Raw genomic sequence first — 22489 nt, forward strand, 5'->3', positions numbered from 1 at the left:
CAACCAGTCCAGCACCATAGAGATGGGAAGAGGGCGAACATCCTATCTTTGTCATTGACCGCTTATGTGACAGCATGGGCAGCGCTGTTGAGGGCTCTCCATTTTAAAGTAGATCATTTCTTCTCGCTTCTTTTCTACTGCCATCTGCTGTGCTAGAATGTTTTATCAGAAATTTAATTTACTGGCTAACGCTGTGTACACAAATGGACGGAATATATTTTGTCCTACGTCCTTTTCACGCAGTCTTGCCCCGCTACTGGTTGGATAAGTGTAGTGTTTATAAGAAGGAGGGGAGCCTGCCTCTCGTCAGAGATCACATTTATTTTGGGGAGATATTTGGGAAATATTACAGTTTCATTCAAGACAGAATAAACATTTTGTTTCTGGTGATAATAAAACATGTTTTGTTTAGTTACATTTGTCTCAATTTGTTTCTGTCACGCTCTGACCTTTATTTCTGCCGTTTTGTCATTATTTAGTATGGTCAGGGCGTGAGTTGGGGTGGGCAGTCTATGTTTGTTTTTCTATGATTTTGGGATTTCTATGTTTCGGCCTAGTATGTATGGTTCTCAATCAAAGGCAGGTAACTTCCTGTTATATTGACAGACTCTGGCCGGACTGTGGTTAGGTAACTTCCTGTTATATTGACAGACTCTGGCCAGACTGTGGTTAGGTAACTTCCTGTTATATTGACAGAGTCTGGCCAGACTGTGGTTAGGTAACTTCCTGTTATATTGACAGAGTCTGGCCGGACTGTGGTTAGGTAACTTCCTGTTATATTGACAGACTCTGGCCAGACTGTGGTTAGGTAACTTCCTGTTATATTGACAGACTCTGGCCAGACTGTGGTTAGGTAACTTCCTGTTATATTGACAGACTCTGGCCAGACTGTGGTTAGGTAACTTCCTGTTATATTGACAGAGTCTGGCCAGACTGTGGATAGGTAACTTCCTGTTATATTGACAGAGTCTGGCCGGACTGTGGTTAGGTAACTTCCTGTTCTATTGACACTCTGGCCGGACTGTGGTTAGGTAACTTCCTGCTATATTGACAGACTCTGGCCAGACTGTGGTTAGGTAACTTCCTGTTATATTGACAGAGTCTGGCCAGACTGTGGATAGGTAACTTCCTGTTATATTGACACTCTGGCCGAACTGTGGTTAGGTAACTTCCTGTTCTATTGACACTCTGGCCGGACTGTGGTTAGGTAACTTCCTGTTATATTGACAGAGTCTGGCAGGACTGTGGTTAGGTAACTTCCTGTTATATTGACAGACTCTGGCCAGACTGTGGTTAGGTAACTGTTCTATTGACAGACTGAATATGAGTTTGAAAAATTCCTGCAAAATGCCACTCCGTTGTGAATGGTCCCCATTGAAATGAATGACATCTGGCGTAACTCAACAGACTGCAAAGTTAGGACGGATGTGTAGGGGGCGTAATTCCTTCTGCTGACCTGGATGTAATTCTGTGATACTTCCTTAATCCATAGGAAGTCCCGCCCAGTTGGCTACTTTAAAAATGGTGAAATCCCTCAATGACGCTGCCCATTTTAAAACAGGACCAAGTGTGCCCTCTATCCATCTCTATGCCGAGCACACCCGCCACCCACCCACGCCACTCCTCCCGCCAATCACCCACCCACCCACGCCACTCACCCACCCACTCAATAAAACACACTAGTAGACCCTCAATGCAAACACGCTAGCTTCAGCCATCATTCACTCAAGCATAAAGCAAGCTGGGATACTATAGATAAACCATAGACCTATTGGATCTTCTTCACAGAGGAGAATAAATTATGGTTTGCACATGCAGGGTTAGAATGAATTCTCGGCCAACAATGATAATACATCTTGTATAGACATTTCATTATCTTAGACTTCAATATAACATGGATCCACTAAGATAATACCAAGGATTTATATAGTAAGGACTAAGATAATACCAAGGATTTATATAGTAAGGACTAAGATAATACCAAGGATTTATATAGTAAGGACTAAGATAATACCAAGGATTTATATAGTAAGGACTAAGATAATACCAAGGATTTATATAGTAAGGACTAAGATAATACCAAGGATTTATATAGCAAGGACTAAGATAATACCAAGGATTTATATAGTAAGGACTAAGATAATACCAAGGATTTATATAGTAGGGACTAAGATAATACCTAGGATTTATATAGTAAGGACTAAGATAATACCAAGGATTTATATAGTAAGGACTAAGATAATACCAAGGATTTATATAGTAAGGACTAAGATAATACCAAGGATTTATATAGTAAGGACTAAGATAATACCAAGGATTTATATAGTAAGGACTAAGATAATACCAAGGATTTATATAGTAAGGACTAATATAATACCAATGATTTATATAGTAAGGACTAAGATAATACCAAGAATTTATATAGTAAGGACTAAGATAATACCAAGGATTTACATAGTAGGGACTAAGATAATACCAAGGATTTATATAGTAAGGACTAAGATAATACCAAGGATTTATATAGTAAGGACTAAGATAATACCAAGAATGTATATAGCAAGGACTAGATTCATCCCTTTAGGAATTAAGTTACTGTTATTGTTTGTACAACTACAAAAAAACAAACATAATTTGTTAACATACAATAGCTGCATGCCCAGAGTGAGACCTAAGGCAATAGAAGGAGGACAGAGTCCTATACACATATATCTAGTACAGTGTGTGGGTTGAGTGTAGAGCCATTGAGTTATACTGTACAATCAGAGGACAGTTTATTAGGTACATATAGTAATGGGTCAGACCACTCTTTGCCTCCAGAATAGCCTGAATTCTTCGGGGAATGGGATTCTAGAAGTTGTAAGGAAACGTTCAAACGGTGATCGATTGGTATCAAGGGACCTAACGTGTGCCAGGGAAACATTCTCCACACCATTACACCACCAGCCTGTACCGTTGACACCAGGCAGGATGGGGGCCATGGACTCATACTGCTTACGCCAAATCCTGACTCTGCCATCAGCATGACGCAACAGGAACCGAGATGTTGTCGGACCAGGCAATATTTTTCCACCTTCAATTGTCCATTGTTGGTGATCTCGTTCCCCAGGAGGACCGGCTGTTTCTACGATACTGGATCCGGTATGCCTGGCACCGACGATCATACCACACTCAGTCGCTTAGGTCACTAGTTTGACCCATTGTAGGTCACTAGTTTGACCCACGTGACTTACTGTCTGTAGGAGCGAACCATTTTCGTGAACAGAGTGGTGTACCTAATAAACTGACCACCGAGTGTATTTTAGGCTATATATACACACACACTATCTATTACTATAGAGCACATGTCTCGCTTAGAGAAGACTAACCTGTATTGGGGACATCTGAGCGTACCCTCTCCAGCTAAACCTTTCAAATTCCGCGGGGTTATAGCCGAAACGCACCGGCCTCCCGTCCAGCGTGGCACCCTCCTCTATCTCAAACTTCAGGTGGTGCAGGTCTGGAAAGTAGTGGTCCGGACGAGGCCTGGGATGAAGGAGGAAGGAACACTGGTTTAAATAATCCGGTCTTTAAAATAAGATTCTGTCCTCAGCTGGGATACTGTTTCTCAAGGAGTTGAGTTAAAACAGCTATCTGGGAAAAAAGAAAAAAGTGTTTGGGAACATGTTTTTATTTTGACTGCGTGATGCAAAGTGAATGTTTTTACGCTGTTTTTCAGGCACCTGTTACACTTGGGTCCCTCTACGTTGGGTCTGCAGCGACATCTCCCGTTCCTCTCCCCACAGGACTGTCCCGCTGATCCTCCAATGTCGCACTGACAACCTGCAACACACACCAACACATCTAGAGATCATGGTATACTGCAGTACAACCTGCAACACACACACCAACACATCTAGAGATCATGGTATACTGCAGTACAACCCTCAACACACACACCAACACATCTAGATATACTGTAGTACAACCCTCAACACACACACCAACACATCTAGATATACTGTAGTACAACCTGCAACACACACACCAACACATCTAGATATACTGTAGTACAACCCTCAACACACACACCAACACATCTAGAGATACTGTAGTACAACCCTCAACACACACACCAACACATCTAGATATACTGTAGTACAACCCTCAACACACACACCAACACATCTAGATATACTGCTGTACAACCCTCAACACACACACCAACACATCTAGATATACTGCTGTACAACCCTCAACACACACACCAACACATCTAGATATACTGCTGTACAACCCTCAACACACACACCAACACATCTAGAGATACTGCTGTACAACCCTCAACACACACACCAACACATCTAGATATACTGTAGTACAACCTGCAACACACACACCAACACATCTAGATATACTGCTGTACAACCCTCAACACACACACCAACACATCTAGATATACTGCTGTACAACCCTCAACACACACACCAACACATCTAGATATACTGCTGTACAACCCTCAACACACACACCAACACATCTAGATATACTGCTGTACAACCCTCAACACACACACCAACACATCTAGATATACTGCTGTACAACCCTCAACACACACACCAACACATCTAGATATACTGTAGTACAACCTCAACACACACACCAACACATCTAGATATACTGTAGTACAACCCTGCAACACACACACCAACACATCTAGATATACTGTAGTACAACCCTCAACACACACACCAACACATCTAGATATACTGTAGTACAACCTCAACACACACACCAACACATCTAGATATACTGTAGTACAACCCTGCAACACACACACCAACACATCTAGATATACTGTAGTACAACCCTGCAACACACACACCAACACATCTAGATATACTGTAGTACAACCCTCAACACACACACCAACACATCTAGATATACTGTAGTACAACCCTCAACACACACACCAACACATCTAGAGATACTGTAGTACAACCCTCAACACACACACCAACACATCTAGAGATACTGTAGTACAACCCTCAACACACACACCAACACATCTAGAGATACTGTAGTACAACCTGCAACACACACACCAACACATCTAGATATACTGTAGTACAACCCTCAACACACACACCAACACATCTAGATATACTGCAGTACAACCCTCAACACACACACCAACACATCTAGATATACTGTAGTACAACCCTCAACACACACACCAACACATCTAGATATACTGTAGTACAACCCTCAACACACACACCAACACATCTAGATATACTGTAGTACAACCCTCAACACACACACCAACACATCTAGATATACTGTAGTACAACCCTCAACACACACACCAACACATCTAGATATACTGTAGTACAACCCTCAACACACACACCAACACATCTAGATATACTGCTGTACAACCTGCAACACACACACCAACACATCTAGATATACTGTAGTACAACCCTCAACACACACACCAACACATCTAGATATACTGTAGTACAACCCTCAACACACACACCAACACATCTAGATATACTGCAGTACAACCCTCAACACACACACCAACACATCTAGATATACTGTAGTACAACCCTCAACACACACACCAACACATCTAGATATACTGTAGTACAACCCTCAACACACACACCAACACATCTAGATATACTGTAGTACAACCCTCAACACACACACCAACACATCTAGATATACTGTAGTACAACCCTCAACACACACACCAACACATCTAGATATACTGCAGTACAACCCTCAACACACACACCAACACATCTAGATATACTGTAGTACAACCTGCAACACACACACCAACACATCTAGAGATACTGCAGTACAACCCTCAACACACACACCAACACATCTAGATATACTGTAGTACAACCTGCAACACACACACCAACACATCTAGAGATACTGTAGTACAACCCTCAACACACACACCAACACATCTAGAGATACTGTAGTACAACCCTCAACACACACACCAACACATCTAGATATACTGCTGTACAACCCTCAACACACACACCAACACATCTAGATATACTGTAGTACAACCCTCAACACACACACCAACACATCTAGATATACTGTAGTACAACCCTCAACACACACACCAACACATCTAGATATACTGCAGTACAACCCTGCAACACACACACCAACACATCTAGATATACTGTAGTACAACCCTGCAACACACACACCAACACATCTAGAGATACTGCTGTACAACCTGCAACACACACACCAACACATCTAGAGATACTGCAGTACAACCCTCAACACACACACCAACACATCTAGAGATACTGTAGTACAACCTGCAACACACACACCAACACATCTAGATATACTGTAGTACAACCCTGCAACACACACACCAACACATCTAGATATACTGCAGTACAACCCTCAACACACACACCAACACATCTAGATATACTGCAGTACAACCCTCAACACACACACCAACACATCTAGATATACTGCTGTACAACCCTCAACACACACACCAACACATCTAGATATACTGTAGTACAACCTGCAACACACACACCAACACATCTAGATATACTGTAGTACAACCCTGCAACACACACACCAACACATCTAGATATACTGCAGTACAACCCTGCAACACACACACCAACACATCTAGATATACTGCTGTACAACCCTCAACACACACACCAACACATCTAGAGATACTGCTGTACAACCCTGCAACACACACACCAACACATCTAGAGATACTGCTGTACAACCCTGCAACACACACACCAACACATCTAGAGATACTGTAGTACAACCCTCAACACACACACCAACACATCTAGAGATACTGTAGTACAACCCTCAACACACACACCAACACATCTAGAGATACTGTAGTACAACCCTCAACACACACACCAACACATCTAGATATACTGCTGTACAACCTGCAACACACACACCAACACATCTAGATATACTGTAGTACAACCCTCAACACACACACCAACACATCTAGAGATACTGTAGTACAACCCTCAACACACACACCAACACATCTAGAGATACTGTAGTACAACCCTCAACACACACACCAACACATCTAGATATACTGCTGTACAACCTGCAACACACACACCAACACATCTAGATATACTGTAGTACAACCTGCAACACACACACCAACACATCTAGATATACTGTAGTACAACCTGCAACACACACACCAACACATCTAGAGATACAGCTGTACAACCTGCAACACACACACCAACACATCTAGATATACTGTAGTACAACCCTCAACACACACACCAACACATCTAGAGATACAGCTGTACAACCCTGCAACACACACACCAACACATCTAGATATACTGTAGTACAACCCTCAACACACACACCAACACATCTAGAGATACAGCTGTACAACCTGCAACACACACACCAACACATCTAGATATACTGTAGTACAACCCTCAACACACACACCAACACATCTAGATATACTGTAGTACAACCCTCAACACACACACCAACACATCTAGAGATCATGGTATACTGCTGTACAACCTGCAACACACACACCAACACATCTAGATATACTGTAGTACAACCCTCAACACACACACCAACACATCTAGAGATACTGCTGTACAACCCTCAACACACACACCAACACATCTAGATATACTGTAGTACAACCCTCAACACACACACCAACACATCTAGATATACTGTAGTACAACCCTCAACACACACACCAACACATCTAGAGATACTGCTGTACAACCCTCAACACACACACCAACACATCTAGATATACTGTAGTACAACCCTCAACACACACACCAACACATCTAGATATACTGTAGTACAACCCTCAACACACACACCAACACATCTAGATATACTGTAGTACAACCCTCAACACACACACCAACACATCTAGATATACTGTAGTACAACCCTCAACACACACACCAACACATCTAGATATACTGCAGTACAACCCTCAACACACACACCAACACATCTAGATATACTGTAGTACAACCCTCAACACACACACCAACACATCTAGATATACTGCAGTACAACCCTCAACACACACACCAACACATCTAGAGATACTGTAGTACAACCCTCAACACACACACCAACACATCTAGATATACTGTAGTACAACCCTCAACACACACACCAACACATCTAGATATACTGCAGTACAACCCTCAACACACACACCAACACATCTAGAGATACTGTAGTACAACCCTCAACACACACACCAACACATCTAGATATACTGCTGTACAACCCTCAACACACACACCAACACATCTAGATATACTGTAGTACAACCCTGCAACACACACACCAACACATCTAGATATACTGCAGTACAACCCTCAACACACACACCAACACATCTAGATATACTGTAGTACAACCCTCAACACACACACCAACACATCTAGATATACTGCAGTACAACCCTCAACACACACACCAACACATCTAGATATACTGTAGTACAACCCTCAACACACACACCAACACATCTAGAGATACTGTAGTACAACCCTCAACACACACACCAACACATCTAGATATACTGCTGTACAACCCTCAACACACACACCAACACATCTAGATATACTGCTGTACAACCCTCAACACACACACCAACACATCTAGATATACTGCTGTACAACCCTCAACACACACACCAACACATCTAGAGATACTGTAGTACAACCCTCAACACACACACCAACACATCTAGATATACTGCTGTACAACCCTGCAACACACACACCAACACATCTAGATATACTGCTGTACAACCCTCAACACACACACCAACACATCTAGAGATACTGTAGTACAACCCTCAACACACACACCAACACATCTAGATATACTGCTGTACAACCCTCAACACACACACCAACACATCTAGATATACTGCTGTACAACCCTCAACACACACACCAACACATCTAGATATACTGTAGTACAACCCTGCAACACACACACCAACACATCTAGATATACTGTAGTACAACCCTCAACACACACACCAACACATCTAGATATACTGCTGTACAACCCTCAACACACACACCAACACATCTAGATATACTGTAGTACAACCCTCAACACACACACCAACACATCTAGATATACTGTAGTACAACCCTCAACACACACACCAACACATCTAGATATACTGTAGTACAACCCTCAACACACACACCAACACATCTAGATATACTGTAGTACAACCCTCAACACACACACCAACACATCTAGAGATACTGTAGTACAACCTGCAACACACACACCAACACATCTAGAGATACTGTAGTACAACCCTCAACACACACACCAACACATCTAGATATACTGCTGTACAACCCTCAACACACACACCAACACATCTAGATATACTGCAGTACAACCCTCAACACACACACCAACACATCTAGATATACTGTAGTACAACCCTCAACACACACACCAACACATCTAGATATACTGTAGTACAACCCTGCAACACACACACCAACACATCTAGATATACTGTAGTACAACCCTCAACACACACACCAACACATCTAGATATACTGTAGTACAACCCTCAACACACACACCAACACATCTAGATATACTGTAGTACAACCCTCAACACACACACCAACACATCTAGATATACTGTAGTACAACCCTCAACACACACACCAACACATCTAGATATACTGTAGTACAACCCTCAACACACACACCAACACATCTAGAGATACTGTAGTACAACCCTCAACACACACACCAACACATCTAGATATACTGTAGTACAACCCTGCAACACACACACCAACACATCTAGATATACTGTAGTACAACCCTCAACACACACACCAACACATCTAGAGATACTGTAGTACAACCCTCAACACACACACCAACACATCTAGATATACTGTAGTACAACCTGCAACACACACACCAACACATCTAGAGATACTGTAGTACAACCCTCAACACACACACCAACACATCTAGATATACTGTAGTACAACCCTCAACACACACACCAACACATCTAGAGATACTGTAGTACAACCCTCAACACACACACCAACACATCTAGAGATACTGTAGTACAACCCTCAACACACACACCAACACATCTAGAGATACTGTAGTACAACCCTCAACACACACACCAACACATCTAGATATACTGTAGTACAACCCTCAACACACACACCAACACATCTAGAGATACTGTAGTACAACCCTCAACACACACACCAACACATCTAGATATACTGCTGTACAACCCTCAACACACACACCAACACATCTAGATATACTGTAGTACAACCCTCAACACACACACCAACACATCTAGATATACTGTAGTACAACCCTCAACACACACACCAACACATCTAGATATACTGCAGTACAACCCTCAACACACACACCAACACATCTAGATATACTGTAGTACAACCCTCAACACACACACCAACACATCTAGATATACTGTAGTACAACCCTCAACACACACACCAACACATCTAGGTATACTGTAGTACAACCCTCAACACACACACCAACACATCTAGATATACTGCTGTACAACCCTCAACACACACACCAACACATCTAGATATACTGCTGTACAACCCTCAACACACACACCAACACATCTAGATATACTGTAGTACAACCCTCAACACACACACCAACACATCTAGAGATACTGTAGTACAACCTGCAACACACACACCAACACATCTAGATATACTGTAGTACAACCCTCAACACACACACCAACACATCTAGAGATACTGTAGTACAACCCTCAACACACACACCAACACATCTAGATATACTGTAGTACAACCCTCAACACACACACCAACACATCTAGATATACTGTAGTACAACCCTCAACACACACACCAACACATCTAGATATACTGCTGTACAACCCTCAACACACACACCAACACATCTAGATATACTGTAGTACAACCCTCAACACACACACCAACACATCTAGATATACTGCAGTACAACCCTCAACACACACACCAACACATCTAGATATACTGTAGTACAACCCTCAACACACACACCAACACATCTAGATATACTGCTGTACAACCTGCAACACACACACCAACACATCTAGATATACTGTAGTACAACCCTCAACACACACACCAACACATCTAGATATACTGCTGTACAACCCTCAACACACACACCAACACATCTAGATATACTGCAGTACAACCTGCAACACACACACCAACACATCTAGATATACTGCTGTACAACCCTCAACACACACACCAACACATCTAGATATACTGCTGTACAACCCTCAACACACACACCAACACATCTAGATATACTGTAGTACAACCCTCAACACACACACCAACACATCTAGATATACTGTAGTACAACCCTCAACACACACACCAACACATCTAGATATACTGCAGTACAACCCTCAACACACACACCAACACATCTAGATATACTGCTGTACAACCCTCAACACACACACCAACACATCTAGATATACTGCTGTACAACCCTCAACACACACACCAACACATCTAGATATACTGTAGTACAACCCTCAACACACACACCAACACATCTAGATATACTGTAGTACAACCCTCAACACACACACCAACACATCTAGATATACTGTAGTACAACCCTCAACACACACACCAACACATCTAGAGATACTGCTGTACAACCCTCAACACACACACCAACACATCTAGATATACTGTAGTACAACCCTCAACACACACACCAACACATCTAGATATACTGCTGTACAACCCTCAACACACACACCAACACATCTAGAGATACTGTAGTACAACCCTCAACACACACACCAACACATCTAGAGATACTGTAGTACAACCCTCAACACACACACCAACACATCTAGATATACTGCTGTACAACCCTGCAACACACACACCAACACATCTAGATATACTGCTGTACAACCTGCAACACACACACCAACACATCTAGATATACTGTAGTACAACCCTCAACACACACACCAACACATCTAGAGATACTGTAGTACAACCCTCAACACACACACCAACACATCTAGATATACTGCTGTACAACCCTCAACACACACACCAACACATCTAGATATACTGTAGTACAACCCTCAACACACACACCAACACATCTAGATATACTGTAGTACAACCTGCAACACACACCAACACATCTAGATATACTGTAGTACAACCCTCAACACACACACCAACACATCTAGATATACTGTAGTACAACCCTCAACACACACACCAACACATCTAGATATACTGTAGTACAACCCTCAACACACACACCAACACATCTAGATATACTGTAGTACAACCTGCAACACACACACCAACACATCTAGATATACTGCAGTACAACCCTCAACACACACACCAACACATCTAGAGATCATGACATACTGCTGTACAACCTGCAACACACACACCAACACATCTAGATATACTGTAGTACAACCCTCAACACACACACCAACACATCTAGAGATACTGCAGTACAACCCTCAACACACACACCAACACATCTAGAGATCATGACATACTGCTGTACAACCTGCAACACACACACCAACACATCTAGATATACTGTAGTACAACCCTGCAACACACACACCAACACATCTAGATATACTGTAGTACAACCTGCAACACACACACCAACACATCTAGATATACTGTAGTACAACCCTGCAACACACACACCAACACATCTAGAGATACTGTAGTACAACCCTCAACACACACACCAACACATCTAGAGATACTGTAGTACAACCCTCAACACACACACCAACACATCTAGATATACTGTAGTACAACCCTGCAACACACACACCAACACATCTAGATATACTGTAGTACAACCTGCAACACACACACCAACACATCTAGATATACTGTAGTACAACCCTGCAACACACACACCAACACATCTAGAGATACTGTAGTACAACCCTCAACACACACACCAACACATCTAGAGATACTGTAGTACAACCCTCAACACACACACCAACACATCTAGATATACTGTAGTACAACCCTCAACACACACACCAACACATCTAGATATACTGCTGTACAACCTGCAACACACACACCAACACATCTAGATATACTGCTGTACAACCTGCAACACACACACCAACACATCTAGATATACTGTAGTACAACCCTCAACACACACACCAACACATCTAGATATACTGTAGTACAACCCTCAACACACACACCAACACATCTAGATATACTGCTGTACAACCTGCAACACACACACCAACACATCTAGATATACTGCTGTACAACCTGCAACACACACACCAACACATCTAGATATACTGTAGTACAACCCTCAACACACACACCAACACATCTAGAGATACTGTAGTACAACCCTCAACACACACACCAACACATCTAGATATACTGTAGTACAACCCTCAACACACACACCAACACATCTAGATATACTGTAGTACAACCCTCAACACACACACCAACACATCTAGATATACTGTAGTACAACCTGCAACACACACACCAACACATCTAGAGATACTGCAGTACAACCTGCAACACACACACCAACACATCTAGAGATCATGGTATACTGCTGTACAACCTGCAACACACACACCAACACATCTAGAGATACTGCAGTACAACCTGCAACACACACACCAACACATCTAGATATACTGTAGTACAACCCTCAACACACACACCAACACATCTAGATATACTGTAGTACAACCCTCAACACACACACCAACACATCTAGAGATACTGTAGTACAACCCTCAACACACACACCAACACATCTAGATATACTGTAGTACAACCCTCAACACACACACCAACACATCTAGATATACTGTAGTACAACCCTCAACACACACACCAACACATCTAGATATACTGCTGTACAACCCTCAACACACACACCAACACATCTAGATATACTGTAGTACAACCTGCAACACACACACCAACACATCTAGATATACTGCAGTACAACCCTCAACACACACACCAACACATCTAGATATACTGTAGTACAACCCTCAACACACACACCAACACATCTAGATATACTGTAGTACAACCCTCAACACACACACCAACACATCTAGATATACTGCTGTACAACCTGCAACACACACACCAACACATCTAGATATACTGTAGTACAACCCTCAACACACACACCAACACATCTAGAGATACTGTAGTACAACCCTCAACACACACACCAACACATCTAGATATACTGTAGTACAACCCTCAACACACACACCAACACATCTAGATATACTGTAGTACAACCTGCAACACACACACCAACACATCTAGATATACTGTAGTACAACCCTCAACACACACACCAACACATCTAGATATACTGCAGTACAACCCTCAACACACACACCAACACATCTAGAGATACTGCAGTACAACCTGCAACACACACCAACACATCTAGAGATCATGGTATACTGCAATACAACCTGCAACACACACACCAACACATCTAGATATACTGCAGTACAACCCTCAACACACACACCAACACATCTAGAGATCATGACATACTGCTGTACCCAATTATCACATAACTTAATTCCTCGTACAACAGACCAGTGTTATTGTAGCAGAGGAGATTTGGAATCACACTCTTGATTTGGAATCACACTCTTGATTTGGAATCACACTCTTGATTTGGAATCACACTCTTGATTTGGAATCACACTCTTGATTTGGAATCACACTCTTGATTTGGAATCACACTCTTGATTTGGAATCACACTCTACGGAAGTAGCCTTTCTTGAGACATGTAAAAGCCCAAATGTTGCCCCGGAAATAGAGGATGTCCTCTTGATCTAATGGTTAAGATGTTGGGTTGGTGATTCCGACTGGTTCCGACTGGTTCCGACTGGTTCCTACTGGTTCCATGAGGCTTACCTTGACAGCCGAAGAAGCTGTCACTCTGCAGGTTGAAGAATCCATCTTTACACACAGAGCAGGTGCCACCGCACGCATTGGGCTTACAGGGACACTGGCCGTTACTCTGAAACACAGAAACAGAGAGGAGATGTTCAATTATTATTATTATTATTATTATTTTATTATTATTATAATAATTATTATTATTTGTATAATTATCATTATTATTATTATTATTATAATTATTATTATTATTATAATTATTATTTGTATAATTATTATTATTTGTATAATTATTTTATTATTATTATTATTTCTATAATTATAATCATTTTTTATCATTATTTTATTATTATTATTGTTACTATTGTTATAATTATTATAATTATTATTATTTTTAAGTATTATTCTAATTATTATTCTAATTATTATTATTATTATTACACTAGTAGTGCTAGCCAGTGTTATTGGCTATGTCCATTCCAAAGAGTATTGAATCACTGAGAAAACCCCATCTTTACTGCTAAACCATATTATTAGCTAAAGTACTGTACGTCCATGTTGTTATTAACAAGCCCACTTCTCACCTGAGCACACTCTGCCACACCACCCATTGTCCCTACAACGTTGCATTCACAGTCTGAGAGAAGGAGGAACACACGGAACATTAAATTCACTACTGGGCTGTCATAGGAATATGAAACAGGTAAACCTCACAATAACCAACACAATGCCTCATTTTGATGACATTTAAAGCAGGGGTGGGCAAATAAAATCCTCGAAGGGCCTGATTGGTGTCACAGTTTTGCCCCCAGCACCCAGCACCCAGCAAACACACCTGACTCCAATAATCACCTAATCATGATCTTTAGTTTAGAATGCAATTTGATTAATCAGCTGTGTTTGCTGGGGATGGAGAAACAGTGTGACACCAATCAGGTGCTCGAGGACTGGAGTTTGCCCATCCCTGAAGGGTAAAGTTGCGTCTTACTGGAGCATCCATAGACGGTGTCAGGTGACAGGTTCCAGAACAGAGGTTTACACCTGTCACAGGCCACTCCCTCCACATAGAGAAGACACTCACAGGAGCCAATGGTTGGCAGGGCCTCGTTCTGTACAGAACCGGCTGGGTTACATGTGTCAGCTGCAGAGCACAGGAAGAAACAAAAAGCTTAGTAAAATACAGTAAACTAATAGTTTAGTAAAATACAGGAAACAAATAGTTTAGTAAAATACAGTAAATAAATAGTTTAGTAAAATACAGGAAACTAATAGTTTAGTAAAATACAGGAAACAAATAGTTTAGTAAAATACAGGAAACTAATAGTTTAGTAAAATACAGGAAACAAAAAGTTTAGTAAAATAGTCATTATTTTATCTTTCCTTATAGATGGACAATGGATTGGGAGATATAAATCAAACCAAATTGTATTTGTCACGTGCGCCGAATGTAACAACCTTACAGTGAAATGCTTCCTTACAAGCCCTGAACAATGCTGTTGGAAGAGAATAGAGTTAAAAAAAATATTTACTAAATGAACTAAAGTAAAAAAAAATAAAAAAATAACAATAGAACAAGGCTATAAACAGGGGGTACTGGTACAGAGTCAATGTGGAGGCTATATACAGGGGGTACCGGTACAGAGTCAATGTGGAGGCTATATACAGGGGGTACCGGTACAGAGTCAATGTGGAGGCTATATACAGGGGGTACCGGTACAGAGTCAATGTGGAGGCTATATACAGGGGGTACCGGTACAGAGTCAATGTGGAGGCTATATACAGGGGGTACCGGTACAGAGTCAATGTGGAGGCTATATACAGGGAGTACTGGTACCGAGTCAATGTGGAGGCTATATACAGGGGGTACTGGTGCCGAGTCAATGTGGAGGCTATATACAGGGTATTACGGTACAGAGTCAGTGTGGAGGCTATATACAGGGTATTACGGTACAGAGTCAATGTGGAGGCTATATACAGGGGGTACCGGTACAGAGTCAATGTGGAGGCTATATACAAGGGGTACCGGTACAGAGTCAATGTGGAGGCTACATACAGGGGGTACCGGTACAGAGTCAATGTGGAGGCTATATACAGGGGGTACCGGTACAGAGTCAATGTGGAGGCTACATACAGGGGGTACCGGTACAGAGTCAATGTGGAGGCTATATACAGGGGGTACCGGTACAGAGTCAATGTGGAGGCTACATACAGGGGGTACCGGTACAGAGTCAATGTGGAGGCTATATACAGGGGGTACCAGTACAGAGTCAATGTGGAGACTATATACAGGGGGTACTGGTACCGAGTCAATGTGGAGGCTATATACAGGGGGTACTGGTACCGAGTCAATGTGGAGGCTATATACAGGGGGTACCAGTACAGAGTCAATGTGGAGGCTATATACAGGGGGGTACCGGTACAGAGTCAATGTGGAGGCTATATACAGGGGGTACTGGTACAGAGTCAATGTGGAGGCTATATACAGGGGGTACTGGTACCGAGTCAATGTGGAGGCTATATACAGGGGGGTACTGGTACAGAGTCAATGTGGAGGCTATATACAGGGGGTACTGGTACCGAGTCAATGTGGAGGCTATATACAGGGGGTACCAGTACAGAGTCAATGTGGAGGCTATATACAGGGGGGTACCGGTACAGAGTCAATGTGGAGGCTATATACAGGGGGTACCGGTACCGAGTCAATGTGGAGGCTATATACAGGGGGTACCAGTACAGAGTCAATGTGGAGGCTAAATACAGGGGGTACTGGTACCGAGTCAATGTGGAGGCTATATACAGGGGGTACGAGTACAGAGTCAATGTGGAGGCTATATACAGGGGGTACCGGTACAGAGTCAATGTGGAGGCTATATACAGGGGGTACTGGTACAGAGTCAATGTGGAGGCTATATACAGGGGGTACCGGTACAGAGTCAATGTGGAGGCTATATACAGGGGGTACCGGTACAGAGTCAATGTGGAGGCTATATACAGGGGGTACCGGTACAGAGTCAATGTGGAGGCTATATACAGGGGGTACCGGTACAGAGTCAATGTGGAGGCTATATACAGGGGGTACCGGTACAGAGTCAATGTGGAGGCTATATACAGGGGGTACTGGTACAGAGTCAATGTGGAGGCTATATACAGGGAGTACTGGTACAGAGTCAATGTGGAGGCTATATACAGGGGGTACTGGTACAGAGTCAATGTGGAGGCTATATACAGGGGGTACCAGTACAGAGTCAATGTGGAGGCTATATACAGGGGGTACCGGTACAGAGTCAATGTGGAGGCTATATACAGGGGGTACTGGTACAGAGTCAATGTGGAGGCTATATACAGGGGGTACCGGTACAGAGTCAATGTGGAGGCTATATACAGGGGGTACCGGTACAGAGTCAATGTGGAGGCTATATACAGGGGGTACCGGTACAGAGTCAATGTGGAGGCTATATACAGGGGGTACCGGTACAGAGTCAATGTGGAGGCTATATACAGGGGGTACCGGTACAGAGTCAATGTGGAGGCTATATACAGGGGGTACTGGTACAGAGTCAATGTGGAGGCTATATACAGGGGGTACCGGTACAGAGTCAATGTGGAGGCTATATACAGGGGGTACCGGTACAGAGTCAATGTGGAGGCTATATACAGGGGGTACTGGTACAGAGTCAATGTGGAGGCTATATACAGGGAGTACTGGTACAGAGTCAATGTGGAGGCTATATACAGGGGGTACTGGTACAGAGTCAATGTGGAGGCTATATACAGGGAGTACTGGTACAGAGTCAATGTGGAGGCTATATACAGGGGGTACCAGTACAGAGTCAATGTGGAGGCTATATACAGGGGGTACCGGTACAGAGTCAATGTGGAGGCTATATACAGGGGGTACTGGTACAGAGTCAATGTGGAGGCTATATACAGGGTATTACGGTACAGAGTCAATGTGGAGGCTATATACAGGGTATTACGGTACAGAGTCAATGTGGATGCTATATACAGGGTGTTACGGTACAGAGTCAATGTGGAGGCTATATACAGGGTATTACGGTACAGAGTCAATGTGGAGACTATATACAGGGTATTACGGTACAGAGTCAATGTGGAGGCTATATACAGGGTATTACGGTACAGAGTCAATGTGGAGGCTATATACAGGGTATTACGGTACAGAGTCAATGTGGAGGCTATATACAGGGTATTATGGCACAGAGTCAATGTGGAGGCTATATACAGGGTATTATGGTACAGAGTCAATGTGGAGGCTATATACAGGGTATTACGGTACAGAGTCAATGTGGAGGCTATATACAGGGTATTATGGTACAGAGTCAATGTGGAGGCTATATACAGGGTATTACGGTACAGAGTCAATGTGGAGGCTATATACAGGGTATTATGGTACAGAGTCAATGTGGAGGCTATATACAGGGTATTACGGTACAGAGTCAATGTGGAGGCTATATACAGGGTATTATGGTACAGAGTCAATGTGGAGGCTATATACAGGGTATTACGGTACAGAGTCAATGTGGAGGCTATATACAGGGTATTATGGTACAGAGTCAATGTGGAGGCTATATACAGGGTATTACGGTACAGAGTCAATGTGGAGGCTATATACAGGGGGTACTGGTACAGAGTCAGTGTGGAGGCTATATACAGGGGGTACTGGTACAGAGTCAATGTGGAGGCTATATACAGGGTATTACGGTACAGAGTCATTGTGGAGGCTATATACAGGGTACTATGGTACAGAGTCAATGTGGAGGCTATTTACAGGGTATTACGGTACAGAGTCAATGTGGAGGCTATATACAGGGGGTACTGGTAGAGAGTCAATGTGGAGGCTATATACAGCGGGTACTGGTACAGAGTCAATGTGGAGGCTATATACAGGGAATACTGGTACAGAGTCAATGTGGAGGCTATATACAGGGTATTACGGTACAGAGTCAATGTGGAGGCTATATACAGGGGGTACCGGTACAGAGTCAATGTGGAGGCTATATACAGGGTATTACGGTACAGAGTCAATGTGGAGGCTATATACAGGGTATATTACGGTACAGAGTCATTGTGGAGGCTATATACAGGGTATTATGGTACAGAGTCAATGTGGAGGCTATATACAGGGGGTACCAGTACAGAGTCAATGTGGAGGCTATATACAGGGGGGTACCGGTACAGAGTCAATGTGGAGGCTATATACAGGGGGGTACCGGTACAGAGTCAATGTGGAGGCTATATATAGAGGGTATCGGTACAGAGTCCATGTGGAGGCTATATACAGGGGGTACCGGTACAGAGTCAATGTGGAGCCTATATACAGGGGGTACCGGTACAGAGTCAATGTGGAGGCTATATACAGGGTGTTACGGTACAGAGTCAATGTGGAGGCTATATACAGGGGGTACTGGTACAGAGTCAATGTGGAGGCTATATACAGGGTGTACCGGTACAGAGTCAATGTGGAGGCTATATACAGGGTGCACCGGTACAGAGTCAATGTGGAGGCTATATACAGGGGGTACCGGTACAGAGTCAATGTGGAGGCTATATACAGGGTGCACCGGTACAGAGTCAATGTGGAGGCTATATACAGGGGGTACCGGTACAGAGTCAATGTGGAGGCTATATACAGGGGGTACCGGTACAGAGTCAATGTGGAGGCTATATACAGGGGGTACTGGTAGAGAGTCAATGTGGAGGCTATATACAGCGGGTACTGGTACAGAGTCAATGTGGAGGCTATATACAGGGAATACTGGTACAGAGTCAATGTGGAGGCTATATACAGGGTATTACGGTACAGAGTCAATGTGGAGGCTATATACAGGGTATTACGGTACAGAGTCAATGTGGAGGCTATATACAGGGGGTATGGGTACAGAGTCAATGTGGAGGCTATATACAGGGGGTACCGGTACAGAGTCAATGAGGAGGCTATATATAGGGGGTACGGGTACAGAGTCAATGAGGAGGCTATATACAGGGGGTACCGGTACAGAGTCAATGTGGAGGCTATATACAGGGGGTACCGGTACAGAGTCAATGTGGAGGCTATATACAGGGGGTACTGGTACAGAGTCAATGTGGAGGCTATATACAGGGGGTACCGGTACAGAGTCAATGTGGAGGCTATATACAGGGGGTACCGGTACAGAGTCAATGTGGAGGCTATATACAGGGGGTGCCGGTACAGAGTCAATGTGGAGGCTATATACAGGGGGTACCGGTACAGAGTCAATGTGGAGGCTATATACAGGGGGTACCGGTACAGAGTCAATGTGGAGGCTATATACAGGGGGTACTGGTACAGAGTCAATGTGGAGGCTATATACAGGGGGTACCGGTACAGAGTCAATGTGGAGGCTATATACAGGGGGTACCGGTACAGAGTCAATGTGGAGGCTATATACAGGGGGTACTGGTACAGAGTCAATGTGGAGGCTATATACAGGGAGTACTGGTACAGAGTCAATGTGGAGGCTATATACAGGGGGTACTGGTACAGAGTCAATGTGGAGGCTATATACAGGGAGTACTGGTACAGAGTCAATGTGGAGGCTATATACAGGGGGTACCAGTACAGAGTCAATGTGGAGGCTATATACAGGGGGTACCGGTACAGAGTCAATGTGGAGGCTATATACAGGGGGTACTGGTACAGAGTCAATGTGGAGGCTATATACAGGGTATTACGGTACAGAGTCAATGTGGAGGCTATATACAGGGTATTACGGTACAGAGTCAATGTGGATGCTATATACAGGGTGTTACGGTACAGAGTCAATGTGGAGGCTATATACAGGGGGTACCAGTACAGAGTCAATGTGGAGGCTATATACAGGGGGTACCGGTACAGAGTCAATGTGGAGGCTATATACAGGGGGTACTGGTACAGAGTCAATGTGGAGGCTATATACAGGGTATTACGGTACAGAGTCAATGTGGAGGCTATATACAGGGTATTACGGTACAGAGTCAATGTGGATGCTATATACAGGGTGTTACGGTACAGAGTCAATGTGGAGGCTATATACAGGGTATTACGGTACAGAGTCAATGTGGAGACTATATACAGGGTATTACGGTACAGAGTCAATGTGGAGGCTATATACAGGGTATTACGGTACAGAGTCAATGTGGAGGCTATATACAGGGTATTACGGTACAGAGTCAATGTGGAGGCTATATACAGGGTATTATGGTACAGAGTCAATGTGGAGGCTATATACAGGGTATTATGGTACAGAGTCAATGTGGAGGCTATATACAGGGTATTACGGTACAGAGTCAATGTGGAGGCTATATACAGGGTATTATGGTACAGAGTCAATGTGGAGGCTATATACAGGGTATTACGGTACAG

General features: G+C 43.1%; 1 protein-coding gene across 2 annotated transcripts in view; it reads right to left on the reverse strand.

The window, feature by feature from the left end:
• Positions 1 to 22489, reverse strand: part of LOC110516471 (laminin subunit alpha-5) — a 252929-nt gene that overhangs the window by 125871 nt on the left and 104569 nt on the right. For both annotated transcript variants that reach the window (XM_036988972.1, XM_036988971.1), the window contains 5 exons: positions 16097 to 16249; positions 15693 to 15745; positions 15124 to 15229; positions 3720 to 3819; positions 3366 to 3522 (listed from right to left, as the gene is read on the reverse strand). In XM_036988972.1, coding sequence (XP_036844867.1) covers positions 3366 to 3522; positions 3720 to 3819; positions 15124 to 15229; positions 15693 to 15745; positions 16097 to 16249 — 569 coding nt within the window. The remainder of the gene's footprint in view (positions 1 to 3365; positions 3523 to 3719; positions 3820 to 15123; positions 15230 to 15692; positions 15746 to 16096; positions 16250 to 22489) is intronic.

The sequence above is a fragment of the Oncorhynchus mykiss genome, chromosome 9 (assembly GCF_013265735.2).
Source record: "Oncorhynchus mykiss isolate Arlee chromosome 9, USDA_OmykA_1.1, whole genome shotgun sequence".
Taxonomy (NCBI): Eukaryota; Metazoa; Chordata; class Actinopteri; order Salmoniformes; family Salmonidae; genus Oncorhynchus; species Oncorhynchus mykiss.